Raw genomic sequence first — 14,588 nt, 5'->3', positions numbered from 1 at the left:
CTGTCAGTTAGTTGCTCCACTACCACTTCACCTCCTTCCACTTTCACCTCCAAAACTGAACTGTCTGTTTTCCCGCCTCCAGGACTGTGAGCTCCTCGGTGGGCGGGACCAACCGCCTGGCCCACCCTCTGGTGTGGACATCAGCCCCTGGAGGAAGGCAACAAGGGTTTTGTGTTCTGACTTCGGTGTGCCTGCTGGGAGTGTGGGGTGTGTTGGTGTTGTTCTCTGTGGCCCCTGGCTTGTCCAGGGCGCCACATAACCAGTGCAATCACCCCAGTGCCTCGTACACCAATGACACCACTCTATTGACCGGGATAGGAAAAAATATATATTGAAAACTATGGACTTAAGCAGTAGATTCTCAGCATCAATAATAAAGGGTTTGTATCAACATTAGAAGTTGCCTCCTATCCAAACGATAGGGGATAACATCCTAATCGGGGGAGGACCGATACTGATAACAAGGCTCTGAAGATTCCCCCGCCAATCATTGGGAGCACTAGACTCTGTTCTCAGCTGCTCTTCAGTGATCTCAAATTTAGGGGATACCTTCCAAATTTGACACAGTCTCTTTAAGCTGCCATATACATGAGAAAAAATTCGGTTGAATCCTCCGGTTTCACTTCTCAATCCAACAGATGATGTTACGGAGAGAAGGCATTGGACATGCTAAATTGCAATGTGCCATCCTTTTATATCTCCAAGAGGTAAGCGGCGTCCTTAGGTGTCTGCCGGCTGCACACTTGAGTTTGGGAGAAATAGCTGCTTGCCCTACAAGGGGTTTGGACACTTGTTTTGGCGGGCACCAACCCACAAATAAACAAAAGATAGAGCCACGTTAAGGCACTATGGTTAGGACTACTGTAATGCCGCTGAAGCATCAGGAGCTACAAGGTACTGCATCTGTTAGGAGCAGGAGGACGGGTAGGCCCAGGAGGTGGATCCACGGGACAGAGCACCCCACTGAGGGCAAGGTGCCCGGTAGCCGGAGCACTACGGGTAGCAGGACAGTCTGTTCAGAGGAGTGGAGTGAAGAAGTCCCTTGGACCACGGAGTCTCTGAAGGTAGTCCGGGTGACGGAGCTCAGGTTCGGAGGCCGGGATGATGTCAGGCAGAGTCCGGAACCAGCTGAGCGAGGAGGTCGGTCACCACACGGATCCAGCGATCAGAGACGGTAGGGACTGACGAGATGGCGGACAGTCACCGTTCGGGGTTCTGGAACCGTCAGGACCGGTTGGCGAGACAGGAGCGGCTCTACAAGAGAGATAGGTGAGTACGGGACAAGGCACAGGGGGACCTGACTCCTAGCTTAGCAAACACTAAGAACAGGCCCCGCCCACTTGGAAAGGCACCCCCTATATACCCTGTACCTGATTCTTCAATATCCTGTTGGAGGACGCTGGCCCTTTAAGAGAGGGTCAATGACCGCGCGCTCGCCCTAACGCGCATGTGCGAAGCCCGGGTGCCAGAAGCCAGAGCAGGAAGCAGTGCACAGGAGGCAGAAGTCCCGGGCTGGCTCAGCGTCGCCGACGGGCGCCGGGAGCGGGGACCGGGTCACCTGGAGGACGCAGGTGAGGGAGCATGAAGGCTGTGGAGCGGGGGACCGGGGAGCGTGGCACGGGAGCGGGGAAGCGTGGCACGGGAGTCGGGGAGCGTGGCACGGGAGCTGGGGAGCGTGGCACGGGAGCTGGGGAGCGTGACAGTACCCCCTCCCCGCAACCGGGACAGGAAGGCACGTATCAGGGGAGTACCCACATTCTCCCAGGGTTCCCAGGACCTATCCTCAGGACCATACCCTGCCCAGTCCACCAGGAAGAACTGTCGGCCCCGCACGGTCTTCATGGCCACGATATCCCTTACCGCATAGATGTCATCGTCAGCAATAGGAGGAGGAGAACTGGCATCAGCGGAGAAGGGACCAAGGACAACCGGCTTGAGCAGGGAGACGTGGAAGGAGTTGGGTATCCTCATCGTGGCCAGGAGCTGCAGCTTGTAGGAGACCTCATTGATCTTGCCGATGACTTTAAACGGCTCAATGTATCGAGGACCCAGCTTGTACGATGGTAGCTTCAATCGGACATATTTGGAAGCAAGCCAGACCAGATCTCCAGGAGAGAAACACGGAGGATCCAGACGCCTCTTGTCCGCGTGTCTCTTCATCCGCAGGGAAGCGCGTCCAAGGGACGTCTTGACAGAGTCCCAAATTGTTGAAAAGTCACGGACTACGGTATCAGCAGCAGGGACATCCGAGGAAGAAGATACTGGTAACGGGACGGAAGGCTGAAGTCCGTAAACGACATGGAAGGGAGAGCTGGAGGAGGACTCACTGACGTGATGGTTATGGGAGAATTCAGCCCAAGGAAGGAGCGTGGACCAATCGTCGTGATGGGTGTTAACGTAGTGACGCAAGAAGGAGGTCAGGATCTGATTGACTCGTTCCACTTGGCCATTCGACTGAGGGTGGTAGGCCGAAGAAAAGTCCAGAGCCACTCCCAGATGTTTGCAGAGAGCCCTCCAGAAGCGCGAGGTAAACTGAGTTCCTCTGTCGGACACAATGTGTGAGGGAAAGCCATGCAACCGGAAGATGTGCTGTATGTAGGCGTCAGCGAGCTCCTGGGCAGAGGGCAGTCCAGCCATAGGGACGAAATGAGCCATCTTGGAGAAACGGTCCACCACGACCCATATGACCGTGTGTCCGGAGGACAAGGGCAAGTCTGTAATAAAGTCCATTGCAATGTGTTGCCACGGAACGGAGGGAATTGGCAGCGGCAGAAGATGACCATATGGCAGGTGTTTGGGCGTCTTGTTCCGGGCACAGGAGGAGCAGGGTGAGACAAAAGACGCGACGTCCGTGCGAAGGGATGGTCACCAATAGTGACGTACAATTGTACTCCATGTTCTCTTCTGACCAGCATGGCCGGCTATTTTCGAGGCATGGCCTCAGTGCAAGACTTTTTGTCTGTCGGTTTCAGAGACATAGGTCTTCCCGGGCGGTATCTGGGCCAGAGTGACAGGAGCCACCGGAATGACTTTACTTGGGCAGATGATGGGCTGGGATGTCTCCTCCTCCTGTTCCATGGGCACGAATGACCTGAACAAGGCATCAGCTCGCACATTCTTATCCGCGGGCCGAAAATGGAGTTGAAAATTGAACCTGGCAAAGAACAAGGACCACCTGGCTTGTCGTGGGTTCAGTCGCTGAGCAGACCGCAGGTATTCCAGGTTCTTGTGGTCCGTGTAAATGATCACGGGGTACACTGCTCCCTCCAGAAGGTAGCGCCATTCCTCCAGAGCCAGTTTGACTGCTAACAGCTCTCGGTCACCGATGGTGTAGTTGCGTTCAGGCGCCGAGAAGCTCTTGGAGAAGAATCCGCAAGTGACCATCTTCCCGGTGGAGGACTTCTGCATGAGCACTGCCCCGGCCACAGAGGAGGAGGCATCCACCTCCAAGGTGAACTGTCGGTTTTACTCAGGACGGTGGAGCACAGGAGAGGAAGCAAATGCCCGCTTCAGGGAGCCAAACACGGCGTCGGCCGCAGGTGACCAGTCCTTCGGATTAGCCCCCTTCTTGGTCAAGGCAGAGAGAGGCGCAGTCAGGGCAGAGAAGTGAGGGATGAACTGACGGTAATAGTTCGCAAAGCCAAGAAAACGTTGAATTGCCTTCAGTCCGGAAGGAGGGGGCCAGTTGAGAATGAGAGGGAAACCTTCTCCGGGTCCATCTGCAGGCCGGTATCGGAGATTACGTAACCCAGGAAGGGAAGAGAAGACTGCTCGAAGACACACTTCTCGTACTTGGCGTACAGGCGATTCTCTCTAAGCCTTTGTAGTACCAGCTGCACGTTCTCTCTGTGGGTCTGGAGGTCCGGAGAGAAGACCAGGATGTCATCTAAATATACCACCACACAGACGTAGAGAAGGTGCCGGAACACGTCGTTCACTAGTTCTTGAAAGACTGCCAGTGCGTTACACAGGCTGAAGGGCATCACACAATACTCGTAGTGCCCTTCGCGAGTGTTAAATGCGGTCTTCCATTCGTCCCCAGAGCGGATGCGGACCAGGTTGTAGGCACCACGAAGATCCAACTTGGTAAACACACAAGCTCCTCTAAGCCGATCAAACAATTCGGGGATGAGCGGCAGGGGGTATTTATTCTTTACGGTGATTTGGTTCAATCCCCGATAGTCAATGCAGGGGCGCAGGTCGCCCTCTTTTTTCTTAACGAAGAAGAAGCCTGCTCCAGCAGGAGAGGAGGATCTCCGGATGAATCCCCTTGCCAGGTTCTCAGTGATGTAGGCAGACATGGCCCTTGTTTCAACATAGGACAAAGGATATATCCGTCCTCGAGGTGGTGTGGTTCCTGGGAGTAGGTCGATGGCAAAGTCGTAAGGACGATGTGGCGGCAGTACCTCTGACTCTTTTTTATCAAAAAAGTCCGCGAAGGACCAATAGGCCGAAAGCAGTCCTGGTAGGGACTCCGGGACCGGAGGTCGTCGGATGGGCTGTATGGACTTCAGGCAGTTCTCGTGGCAAGAGGAGCCCCATCGGGTAATTTCGCCAGCACGCCAGCTGACCGACGGTTCGTGTGTCCGTAACCAGGGGAGTCCCAGCAGGATTTGATGAGACATGTGCGGGAGGACGTAGAGAGTGATTTTCTCGGTGTGCAGGGCACCGATACGTAGTTCTACAGGCTTGGTGATCCAAGAGATGGTGTCAGAGAGGGGTCTCCCGTCTACAGAGGCAATCACGAGGGGTTTGTCGAGTGGAGTAACAGGCACCTGGAACTTGTCCACCGTGGCCTGCTGGATGAAATTGCCTGCTGCCCCGGAATTGAGGTATGCCTCTGCCGTGCACCGCGTCTCTCCCGCTGTCACTTGAACAGTCCACGTAACCGGGTCTGAGAGAGTCCCAGTACCTAGGGTGGCCTCTCCTACCAACCCTAGGCTTTGGAGTTTCCCGGCCTCTCTGGACAGGAACGTAGCAGGTGTGTGCCCTCTCCGCAGTAGAAGCAGAGGCCCTTGGCGAGCCGTTCTGCTCGGCGTTGTTCGGACTGCCTCAAACGGTCAATCTGCATGGGCTCGTGGACAGAGACGCCAGACGACACCGACTGAGGTACGGCGGGCTTCTGCAGAGGAGAGGAATGCCGTATCGGACGTCTCTCACGGGACACCTCTTTGGATCGTTCCTGAAATCGGAGGTCCACGCGGGTGGCTAGTGCGATCAGGGCATCCAGGGTGGAAGGAACATCGCGGCCGGCCAGCTCGTCCTTAATACGACCGGAGAGTCCTTCCCAGAAGGCGGCGGTTAGGGCCTCATTGTTCCACCCTAATTCTAAGGCCATGGTGCGGAAGCGGATGGCATATTGACCCACCGTCAAGGTCCCCTGACGTAGCCTGAGGAGTGATGAGGCGGACGCGGCGGCACGTCCGGGTTCGTCAAAGGTGGTTCTAAACGCCTGCAGGAATTCCTGGATGTTAGTAGTTACAGGGTCCTCCTTCTCCCACAAGGGGTTCATCCAGGCCAGTGCCTCACCCTCTAGATGGGACATCACAAACGCCACCTTGGCTTGATCGGAGGCAAACAGATGCGGAAGCAGCTTAAAGTGGAGGGAGCACTGATTCGAGAATACTCTGCAGGTCTTAGGATCTCCGGCATACCGGGGTGGAGAGGCCAAGCGGAGTTTAGAGGCTTCCGAGGAAGCTGCCACGGGAGCTGTGGACGTGGACTGTGATGCCAGGGACGTGGCTGTTGCTTGCAGCGTATTCAGACGGGTGTCCACTGAGGTCATAAAGGCTAGCATGCGGGATTGGGTCTCGCATTGTCGTCCGAGTTCCTGCTGCAATCCGGCCAGCTGGGACGCTAGTGCTTGGGCGGGATCCATGGCCTGTTCTTACTGTTAGGACCAGGAGGACGGGTAGGCCCAGGAGGTGGATCCACTGGACTGAGCACTCCACCGAGGGCAAGGTGCCCGGTAGCCGGAGCACTACGGGTAGCAGGACAGTCCGTTCAGAGGAGTGGAGTGAAGAAGTCCCTGGGACCACGGAGTCTCTGAAGGTAGTCCGGGTGACGGAGCTGAGGTTCGGAGGCCGGGATGATGTCAGGCAGAGTCCGGAAGCAGCTGAGCGAGGAGGTCGGTCACCACACGGATCCAGGGATCGGAGACGGTAGGGACTGACGAGATGGCGGACAGTCACCGTTCGGGGTTCTGGAACCGTCAGGACCGGTTGGCGAGACAGGAGCGGCTCTACAAGAGCGATAGGTGAGTACGAGACAAGGCACAGGGGGACCTGACTCCTAGCTTAGCAAACACGAAGAACAGGCCCCGCCCACTTGGAAAGGAACCCCCTATATACCCTGTACCTGATTCTTCAATATCCTGTTGGAGGACGCTGGCCCTTTAAGAGAGGGTCAATGACCGCGCGCGCGCCCCTAATGCGCATGCGCGAGGCCCGGGTGCCAGAAGCCAGAGCAGGAAGCGGTGCACAGGAAGCAGGAGTGCCGGGCTGGCTCAGCGTCGCCGACGGGCGCCGGGAGTGGGGACCGGGTCGCCTGGAGGACGCAGGTGAGGGAGCATGGAGGTTGTGGAGCGGGGGACCGGGGAGCGTGGCACGGGAGCGGGGAAGCGTGGCACGGGAGCCGGGGAGCGTGACACGTGAGCGGGGAAGCGTGGCAGGGGAGCCGGGGAGCGTGGCAGGGGAGCGTGGCACGGGAGCCGGGGAGCGTGGCACGGGAGCCGGGGAGCGTGGCACGGGAGCTGGGGAGCGTGGCACGGGAGCTGGGGAGCGTGACAGCATCCTGGCAATGATGCAGGGCCTACCCCCAGGGACCCAGAAGACCAGCGCCGGTAACAGAAAAACATTCAAATTAATCCCTGTTTTCCCCATTCTCAAAGACTGGTGACAGACTAGGGTTAGACCCAATGGATGGCCACCAGACGACAACCAGGTGGGAGGGGGGAGACAGTGGAAGTGAGAGGAGACGGACGTAACCGCACTGACAGGAGAGTGTATCGGTAACCTGAGGGCCCAGACGGTTGGTTGCTGGTGGAGTACGGTGGATTACTCTTGGAACCATAGCACCGATGGGGTACAGGACCCTAGGTCAGGAAAAACGCTCCAGGCAGACCTGATAAAGTCTGCACGGTGAGGGGACCATCCAGGACCTCACTGACCGTAAAGTTCGGGACACAGTAGCAACGGGAGAATCAGGGACCAGGACCAGAGAATCCGACCACGGGGTTCAAGCTACCTGTTATACGGACTGAGACTGAGAGTCTACCAGAAGGGGACCCCCAGACGCTCCAAGCCACGGGGACCCACCAACCAGAGACAGGTGCAGGGGAAAGAAGTCACCAGGTCACCACACCGGCACTGGGACTAAGGGGACCAGCGGTTAGGACCAGCCTTACTTGGGTTACCAGCTTTAACCGCACTGTGAGTAAAGAAACCAATTACACTGCAATCCCTTGTGTGGCCTACCTTCTTTCCGCGCCCAATAACATCATCTATCTCCTGGGTCCTGGCTCTACTTGCGGAGGGCCCATCATCCAGGCTGCCATCAACACCAGCCCCAGTAGTGAGAACTGTGCAGCGGCTCCATCCACATAGCCGCAACCCGCAAGTGGTGTCACAAATCACGATATAAACTTTTATTTCATCTCCCCTGTAAATATTCCCCTTTTAAAAGCGACCCCAGGTCACGGAACCGGGCAACGGCCACCCAGTGACATCTCCCCAGCAATACACCGCCCGGGACCGAATACCCCATAGCCCTGGGGCGACACACTACCAAACCACAAGGCACCAAGATTAGCGTTACTTACTACACCATAAGGTACCTAGGCTAGTGGTATCAATCCAAAAGCCTTCAGGTTAGTACAATCACATCATAAGGAACCAAGTTCAGGGGAACAAAGGTGACATATAGGGGCCCATACGCAAACATGATCAGAGCCACAAACCATGGTCAAAGCAATCGGGGAAATCAAACGATCGGACATACACAAGTATTACAAGCCCCAGATCAAGATCCAGGAATGGGAAAATAAACTACCGAAAACATGAAGCTATTGGGACCCTATGTAAGCCAATGGACATTCACAAGCTGAGGATCTGTAAAGATGTGTAAGTGGCTGACTGGTGAGTGGGGGTATAACGCTGCGCCAGCGTGGTCTCAGCTTCTGCTACGTGGTCGAGTGTACCCCATTTCTCTGCATAATACACACAGATGTAGCCCTAGGAAAGGTACCTGGACTACTGCGAAATCACATAACACGATAATACTTCCTCCAAAAACACAACACTCAATGGCGAGATTGTCCTCCATCACAGTACATGACTCATCCTCACAATACCAGAAGCCAACACATTCCTGTACTGCATAATACAAGTATTCACATCTGAGAGTGTTTTTTTTCCTCTTTGTGTCAATATATTTGTACAAATCATTTCCTTCTGTTTTGTGTCACTTGGTAAATGAGTCTCATTGTTCCCGTGCAGTTTTTGCTGATAATGCTGGGTCTGTTTATCTGTGAGATGGCAGCAGCTGTTCTGGTTCTGGCTTTCGCTGATGTGGTGAGTTGTAGTAATTGTACCTGTCCCGTAGGATGTATAACTGTATCATCACATCTACAGTGTGTCCACCCATATCCTGTCCACCGCCATTAACTTGAGAACGGCGGCAGCTCTAGGCATAGAAGTGGTGTCTAGGTATAGTAAAGTAGCCATGCGCTACGCAATGAAGCCACCTATAGCGCCACCTGGTGGATAACAACGGAGTTAGCATTTTTATCTTGAAAATGGAACGAGACAGAGAAAAAAGTGAATTACAAAGTTGCAGGGCATCATCAATTCAATACGAATCGACACCTTGCATACAGAAATGCTCTGATATGAAACCCATGACCCCCCCAAACATTGAATGCTGGTCACGCATATGGCGCTCATTTAACTTTGATGCTCAAAGTGTCCCCCGTCAGCTGCAATGACATCTGGCCTCTGCACAGCATACTGTATCTTGCTGCACGTTGTGCAATATGGCAGGTGACACTTTGCACAAGCATCTGTGATATGTGGGTCGTAGGTCCTGCAATGTTGGTGGGAGGGGTCGCATACACCTGCCTGTTTGATGTGACCTCACAGAAACAAGTCCAATGGGGTCAGGTCAGGTGAGCGGAGGCCACTCCACACAGCCACCATACCCAATGACTTGTAGGAAGGTCTCCATGAGGTATCGCTTCACGTCCGCAGCCTTGTGAGTTTTACACGTTCTAATCATAGTATTTCTCTAGGCAAGTTGTCGATTCGTATTGAATTGATGATGTCCTACAACTTTGTAATTCACTTTTTTCTCTCTCGTTCCGTTTTCTAGATAAAAATGCTAACTCCGTTGTTTTCCACCAGGTGGTGCTATAGGTGGTTTCATTGTGTAGCGCATGGCTACTTTACTATACCTAGACACCACTTCTATGCCTATAGCTGCCACCGTTCTCAAGTTAATGGCGGTGGACAGGATATGGGTGGACACACTGTATACTTTGAAAGAGTTGTCTGGGATTAAAAAAATGACTACTTTTTCCAGAGGCCTCATCACCATGTCCACATGTATTTAATAGCGCAACTCAACTAAATTTACACTCTTGCTGCCTAATCAGACTTGACACGTGCACACGTATGACGCTGTTTCTGGTCCTAGACAACCCCTGTAATGTTTGCTTTTTTGTGCTATATTTTTAAACTATTTAATCTATTTCTATAAACTCAGGCTCAGCCGACATCCAGTGCAATAACTTACTAAAGTGCAATATACGTTGTATTTTGTTTACCCAATTACCGGTAATATTTTCAGCTTGAATTAATCACTGTAAGGTGCTGGCAACTAAGTGTCTCTCACCTGCGTAACCTGCTATCCACTGCCTGGTATCAAGTGTAATCTGTGTCTAGTAGCAGAAATGCAGATGATTGTGCAGGAAGTAGGGTCCAGCCTTTGTCTCTATAGAAAGTGGTTCCTGGTCTTTGTCTCTCTACAGGAAGAGGTTTAGTCTCTCTACAGGAAGTGTGGAATGAGGGTGGGTTTTGTCTCTCTACAGGAAGTGGGGTCAGGAGGTCTTTGTCTCTTCTACAGGAGGTGTGGAAGAGTCTCTGTCTCTCTAGAGGAAAAGGGGCTGAGTTTTTTCTCTCTACAGGAAGTGGGGGGGTCTGTCTGTGTACAGTAAGAGTGGAAGTGTCTTTGTTTCTCTACAGGAAGTGGAGGCTGGTCTCAGTCGGTGTACAGGAAGTGTGGAAAAGTATTTGTCTCGCTACATGATGTGTAGAAGAGTGTATATCTCTCTACAGGAAGTTCAGTGTGGATTTTTGTCCCTATAGGAAGTGAGTGCAGATCTTTGTCTCTCTACATAGTGAATGTGAATTAGTCCTTGCCACTCTACAGGACGTGGGGGTGAGTCTTCATCTTTACAGGAGTCTGGACAGGTCTTAGTCTCTACAGGACGTGTGGGTTGGTCTTAGTCTCTACAGGAAGTGTGGGCTGGTCTTAGTCTCTACAGGAAGTGTGGGCTGGTCTTACTCTCTACAGGAAGTGTGGGCTGGTCTACTCTCTACAGGAAGTGTGGGCTGGTCTTACTCTCTACAGGAAGTGTGGGCTGGTCTTACTCTCTACAGGAAGTGTGGGCTGGTCTTATTCTCTGCAGGAAGTGTGGGCTGGTCTTATTCTCTGCAGGAAGTGTGGGCTGGTCTTACTCTCTACAGGAAGTGTGGGCTGGTCTTACTCTCTACAGGAAGTGTGGGCTGGTCTTATTCTCTGCAGGAAGTGTGGACTGGTCTTAGTCTCTACAGGAAGTCTGAACAGGTCTTAGTCTCTCTACAGAAAGTGTGGGCTGGTCTTGGTCTCTCTACAGAAAGTGTGGGCTGGTCTTGGTCTCTCTACAGAAAGTGTGGGCTGGTCTTGGTCTCTCTACAGAAAGTGTGGGCTGGTCTTGGTCTCTCTACAGAAAGTGTGGGCTGATCTTAGTCTCTCTACAGGAAATGTGGGCTGGTCTTATGCGGGCGTCACACGCTACGATCTATCGTGTGATCGCACGAGCGATCGTACCCAACCCCGTCGTTTGTGTGTCACGGGCAAATCACTGCCCATGTCTCAAAAAGTCATTAATCTGCCGTCACACGTACTTACCTGCTGAGCGACGTCGCTGTGGGCGACAAACATCCTCTTCCTGAAGGGGGAGGGACGTTCGGCGTTACAGCAACGTCACACAGCCGCCGGCCAATACAAGCGGAGGAGCGGAGATGAGCGGGACGTAACATCCCGCCCACCTCCTTCCTTCCACATTGCCGGCGGGTGCCGCGGGACGCAAGTAAGCTGTCTTCATCGTTCCCGGGGTGTCACACGGAGCGATGTGTGCTGGCCCAGTTACCATAAACAACCGGCGCCATGAAAAATAAATGATTTTTTAAAAATAAGCGACGTGTACACGACTCACGATTTGTAACCGATTCTGCGTCGTTCGGAGGTGTCACACGAAACGATGTCGCAAACGATGCCGGATGTGCGTCACGAAAACCGTGACCTCGATGATGCATCGCGTGATAGATCGTCTCGTGTGACGCCCACATTAGTCTCTCTACAGGAAGTGTGGGCTGGTCTTAGTCTCTCTATAGGAAGTGTGGGCTGGTCTTAGTCTCTCTATAGGAAGTGTGGGCTAGTCTTAGGCGGGCTTTGCACATTACGATATCGCAAGCCGATGCTACGATGTCGAGTGCCATAGTCCCCGCCCCCGTCGCAGGTACGATATCTTGTGATAGCTGGCATAGCGAACATTATCGCTACGCCAGCTTCACATGCACTCACCTGCCCTGCGACCGTCGCTCTGGCCCGCGACCCGCCTCTTTCCTAAGGAAGCAGGTCGGCGGCGTCACACGGCAGGCGGCCAATAGAAGCGGAGGGGCGGAGATGAGCAGGATGTAAACATCCCGCCCACCTCCTTCCTTCCGCATAGCCGGCCGGGACGCAGGTAAGGTGATGTTCCACGCTCCTGCGGCTTCATACACAGCGATGTGTGCTGCCGCAGGAACGAGGAACAACATCGTACCTGTCTCTGCACCGGCATTATGGAAATGTCGGAGAATACACCGATGATACGATAACGACGCTTTTGCGCTCGTTCATCGTATCAAAAAGGTTTTACACACTACGACATCGCAAGTGACGCCGGATGTGCGTCACTTTTGATTTGACCCCACCGACATCGCACCTACGATGTCGTAGTGTGCAAAGCCGCCCTTAGTCTCTCTACAGGAAGTGTGGGCTGGTCTTAGTCTCTCTATAGAAAGTGTGGGCTGGTCTTAGTCTCTACAGGAAGTGTGGGCTGGTCTTAATCTCTCCATAGGAAGTGTGGGCTGGTCTTAGGCGGGCTTTGCACGTTGCGACATCGCAAGCCGATGCTGCGATGTCACACTCGATAGTCCCCGCCCCCGTCGCAGGTACGATATCTTGTGATAGCTGGCGTAGCAAACATTATCGCTACGCCAGCTTCACATGCACTCACCTGCCCTGCGACCGTTGCTCTGGCCGGCGACCCGCCTCCTTCCTAAGGTGGCGGATCGTGCGGCGTCATAGCGACGTCACATTGCAGGCGGCCAATAGGAGCGGAGGGGCGGAGATGAGCAGGATGTAAACATCCCGCCCACCTCCTTCCTTCTCATTGCAGCCGGGAGGCAGGTAAGGTGATGTTCCTCGCTCCTGCGGCTTCACACACAGCGATGTGTGCTACCGCAAAAACGAGGAACAACAGCGTACCTGTCGCGGCAGTGTAATTATGAAAAAGTCGGAGCCTGCACCGATGATACGATAACGACGCTTTTGCGCTCGTTAATCGTATCATCTAGGCTTTACACACTACGATGTCGAAAGTGACGCCGGATGTGCGTCACTTTCGATTTGACCCCACCGACATCGCACGTGCGATGTTGCAATGTGCAAAGCCGCCCTAAGTCTCTACAGGAAGTGTGGGCTGGTCTTAGTCTCTCTACAGGAAGTGTGGGCTGGTCTTAGTCTCTCTACAGGAAGTGTGGGCTGGTCTTAGTCTCTACAGGAAGTGTGGGCTGGTCTTAGTCTCTCTACAGGAAGTGTGGGCTGGTCTTAGTCTCTCTACAGGAAGTGTGGGCTGGTCTTAATCTCTCTATAGGAATTGTGGGCTGGTCTTAGTCTCTGTACAGGAAGTGTGGGCTGGTCTTAATCTCTCTATAGGAAGTGTGGGATGGTCTTAATCTCTCTATAGGAAGTGTGGGCTGGTCTTAGTCTCTCTATAGGAAGTGTGGGCTGGTCTTAGTCTCTCTATAGGAAGTGTGGGCTGGTCTTAATCTCTCTATAGGAAGTGTGGGATGGTCTTAGTCTCTCTATAGGAAGTGTGGGCTGGTCTTAATCGCTCTATAGGAAGTGTGGGCTGGTCTTAATCTCTCTATAGGAAGTGTGGGATGGTCTTAGTCTCTCTATAGGAAGTGTGGGCTGGTCTTAGTCTCCCTATAGGAAGTGTGGGCTGGTCTTTATCTCTCTATAGGAAGTGTGGGCTGGTCTTAATCTCTCTACAGGAAGTGTGGGCTGGTCTTAATCTCTCTATAGGAAGTGTGGGCTGGTCTTAGTCTCTACAGGAAGTGTGGGCTGGTCTTAATCGCTCTATAGGAAGTGTGGGCTGGTCTTAATCTCTCTATAGGAAGTGTGGGCTGGTCTTAATCTCTCTATAGGAAGTGTGGGCTGGTCTTAGTCTCTATAGAAAGTCTGTGCGGATCTTAGTCTCTCTACAGAACATATGGGTGGGTCTTAGTGTCTGTACAGAATGTGTGGGCGGGTATAAGTCTCTACAGGAAGTGTGGGCGGGTCTTAGTGTCTACAGAAAGTGTGGGCGGGTATAAGTCTCTACAGGAAGTGTGGGCGGGTCTTAGTGTCTACAGGAAGTGTGGGCGGGTATAAGTCTCTACAGGAAGTGTGGGCGGGTCTTAGTGTCTTAGTCTCTCTACAGGAAGTGGCGCACACTCCCGAGAACCGCAATGCCCGGGCAGCAGCTGCGACCTTGCCTGCTGTTGGCCCTTTAAATCTCATTGCGTGATGCAAGGATGTGCACGCAGCATTCTGAACACTGCGTGCGCATAGTATGAGGTCCTCACTCTGTGCCAGTGTGCTCAGGGCTTACCTTGTGGGCGAGGTAAGCACGAGATGCGCTTTTCCTGCCCCACAGAAGAAAAGGAACAGCAGCTTTACCGATCTCCTTGCAGTACATGCCTCCTGGATCGGTGCTCTGTGACTCCTCCTCCCCAGTGCTGTGAGTCCGCAACCCAGTGCTGCCCTCCCGTACTGTGTACACTCTAATACTGTGTGCGACCCCACTCCCAGTGCTGTGTACCCTCTAGTACTGTGTGCCACCCCACTCCCAGTGCTGTGTGTCCTCTAGTACTGTGTGCCACTCCACCCCCAGTGCTGTGTAAACTCTAGTACTGTGTGCCACTCCACCCCCAGTGCTGTGTACACTCTAGTACTGTGTGCCATTCCACCCCCAGTGCTGTGTGCCCTCTAGTACTGTGTGCCACTCCACCCCCAGTGCT

General features: G+C 53.5%; 2 protein-coding genes across 5 annotated transcripts in view; one reads left to right on the top strand and one right to left on the bottom strand.

The window, feature by feature from the left end:
- DNASE2 (deoxyribonuclease 2, lysosomal) overlaps positions 1-14,588 on the bottom strand; it is an 88,669-nt gene that overhangs the window by 35,913 nt on the left and 38,168 nt on the right. The window lies entirely within an intron of this gene.
- LOC142302057 (tetraspanin-1-like) overlaps positions 1-14,588 on the top strand; it is a 40,325-nt gene that overhangs the window by 6,350 nt on the left and 19,387 nt on the right. For both annotated transcript variants that reach the window (XM_075343136.1, XM_075343137.1), the window contains exon 4: positions 8,496-8,570. In XM_075343136.1, coding sequence (XP_075199251.1) covers positions 8,496-8,570 — 75 coding nt within the window. The remainder of the gene's footprint in view (positions 1-8,495; positions 8,571-14,588) is intronic.

This window comes from Anomaloglossus baeobatrachus, chromosome 4 (assembly GCF_048569485.1).
Source record: "Anomaloglossus baeobatrachus isolate aAnoBae1 chromosome 4, aAnoBae1.hap1, whole genome shotgun sequence".
NCBI classification, from domain to species: Eukaryota; Metazoa; Chordata; class Amphibia; order Anura; family Aromobatidae; genus Anomaloglossus; species Anomaloglossus baeobatrachus.
The sequence above is the reverse complement of the archived record's forward strand: the minus strand, read 5'-3'. Positions and strand labels throughout refer to the sequence as shown.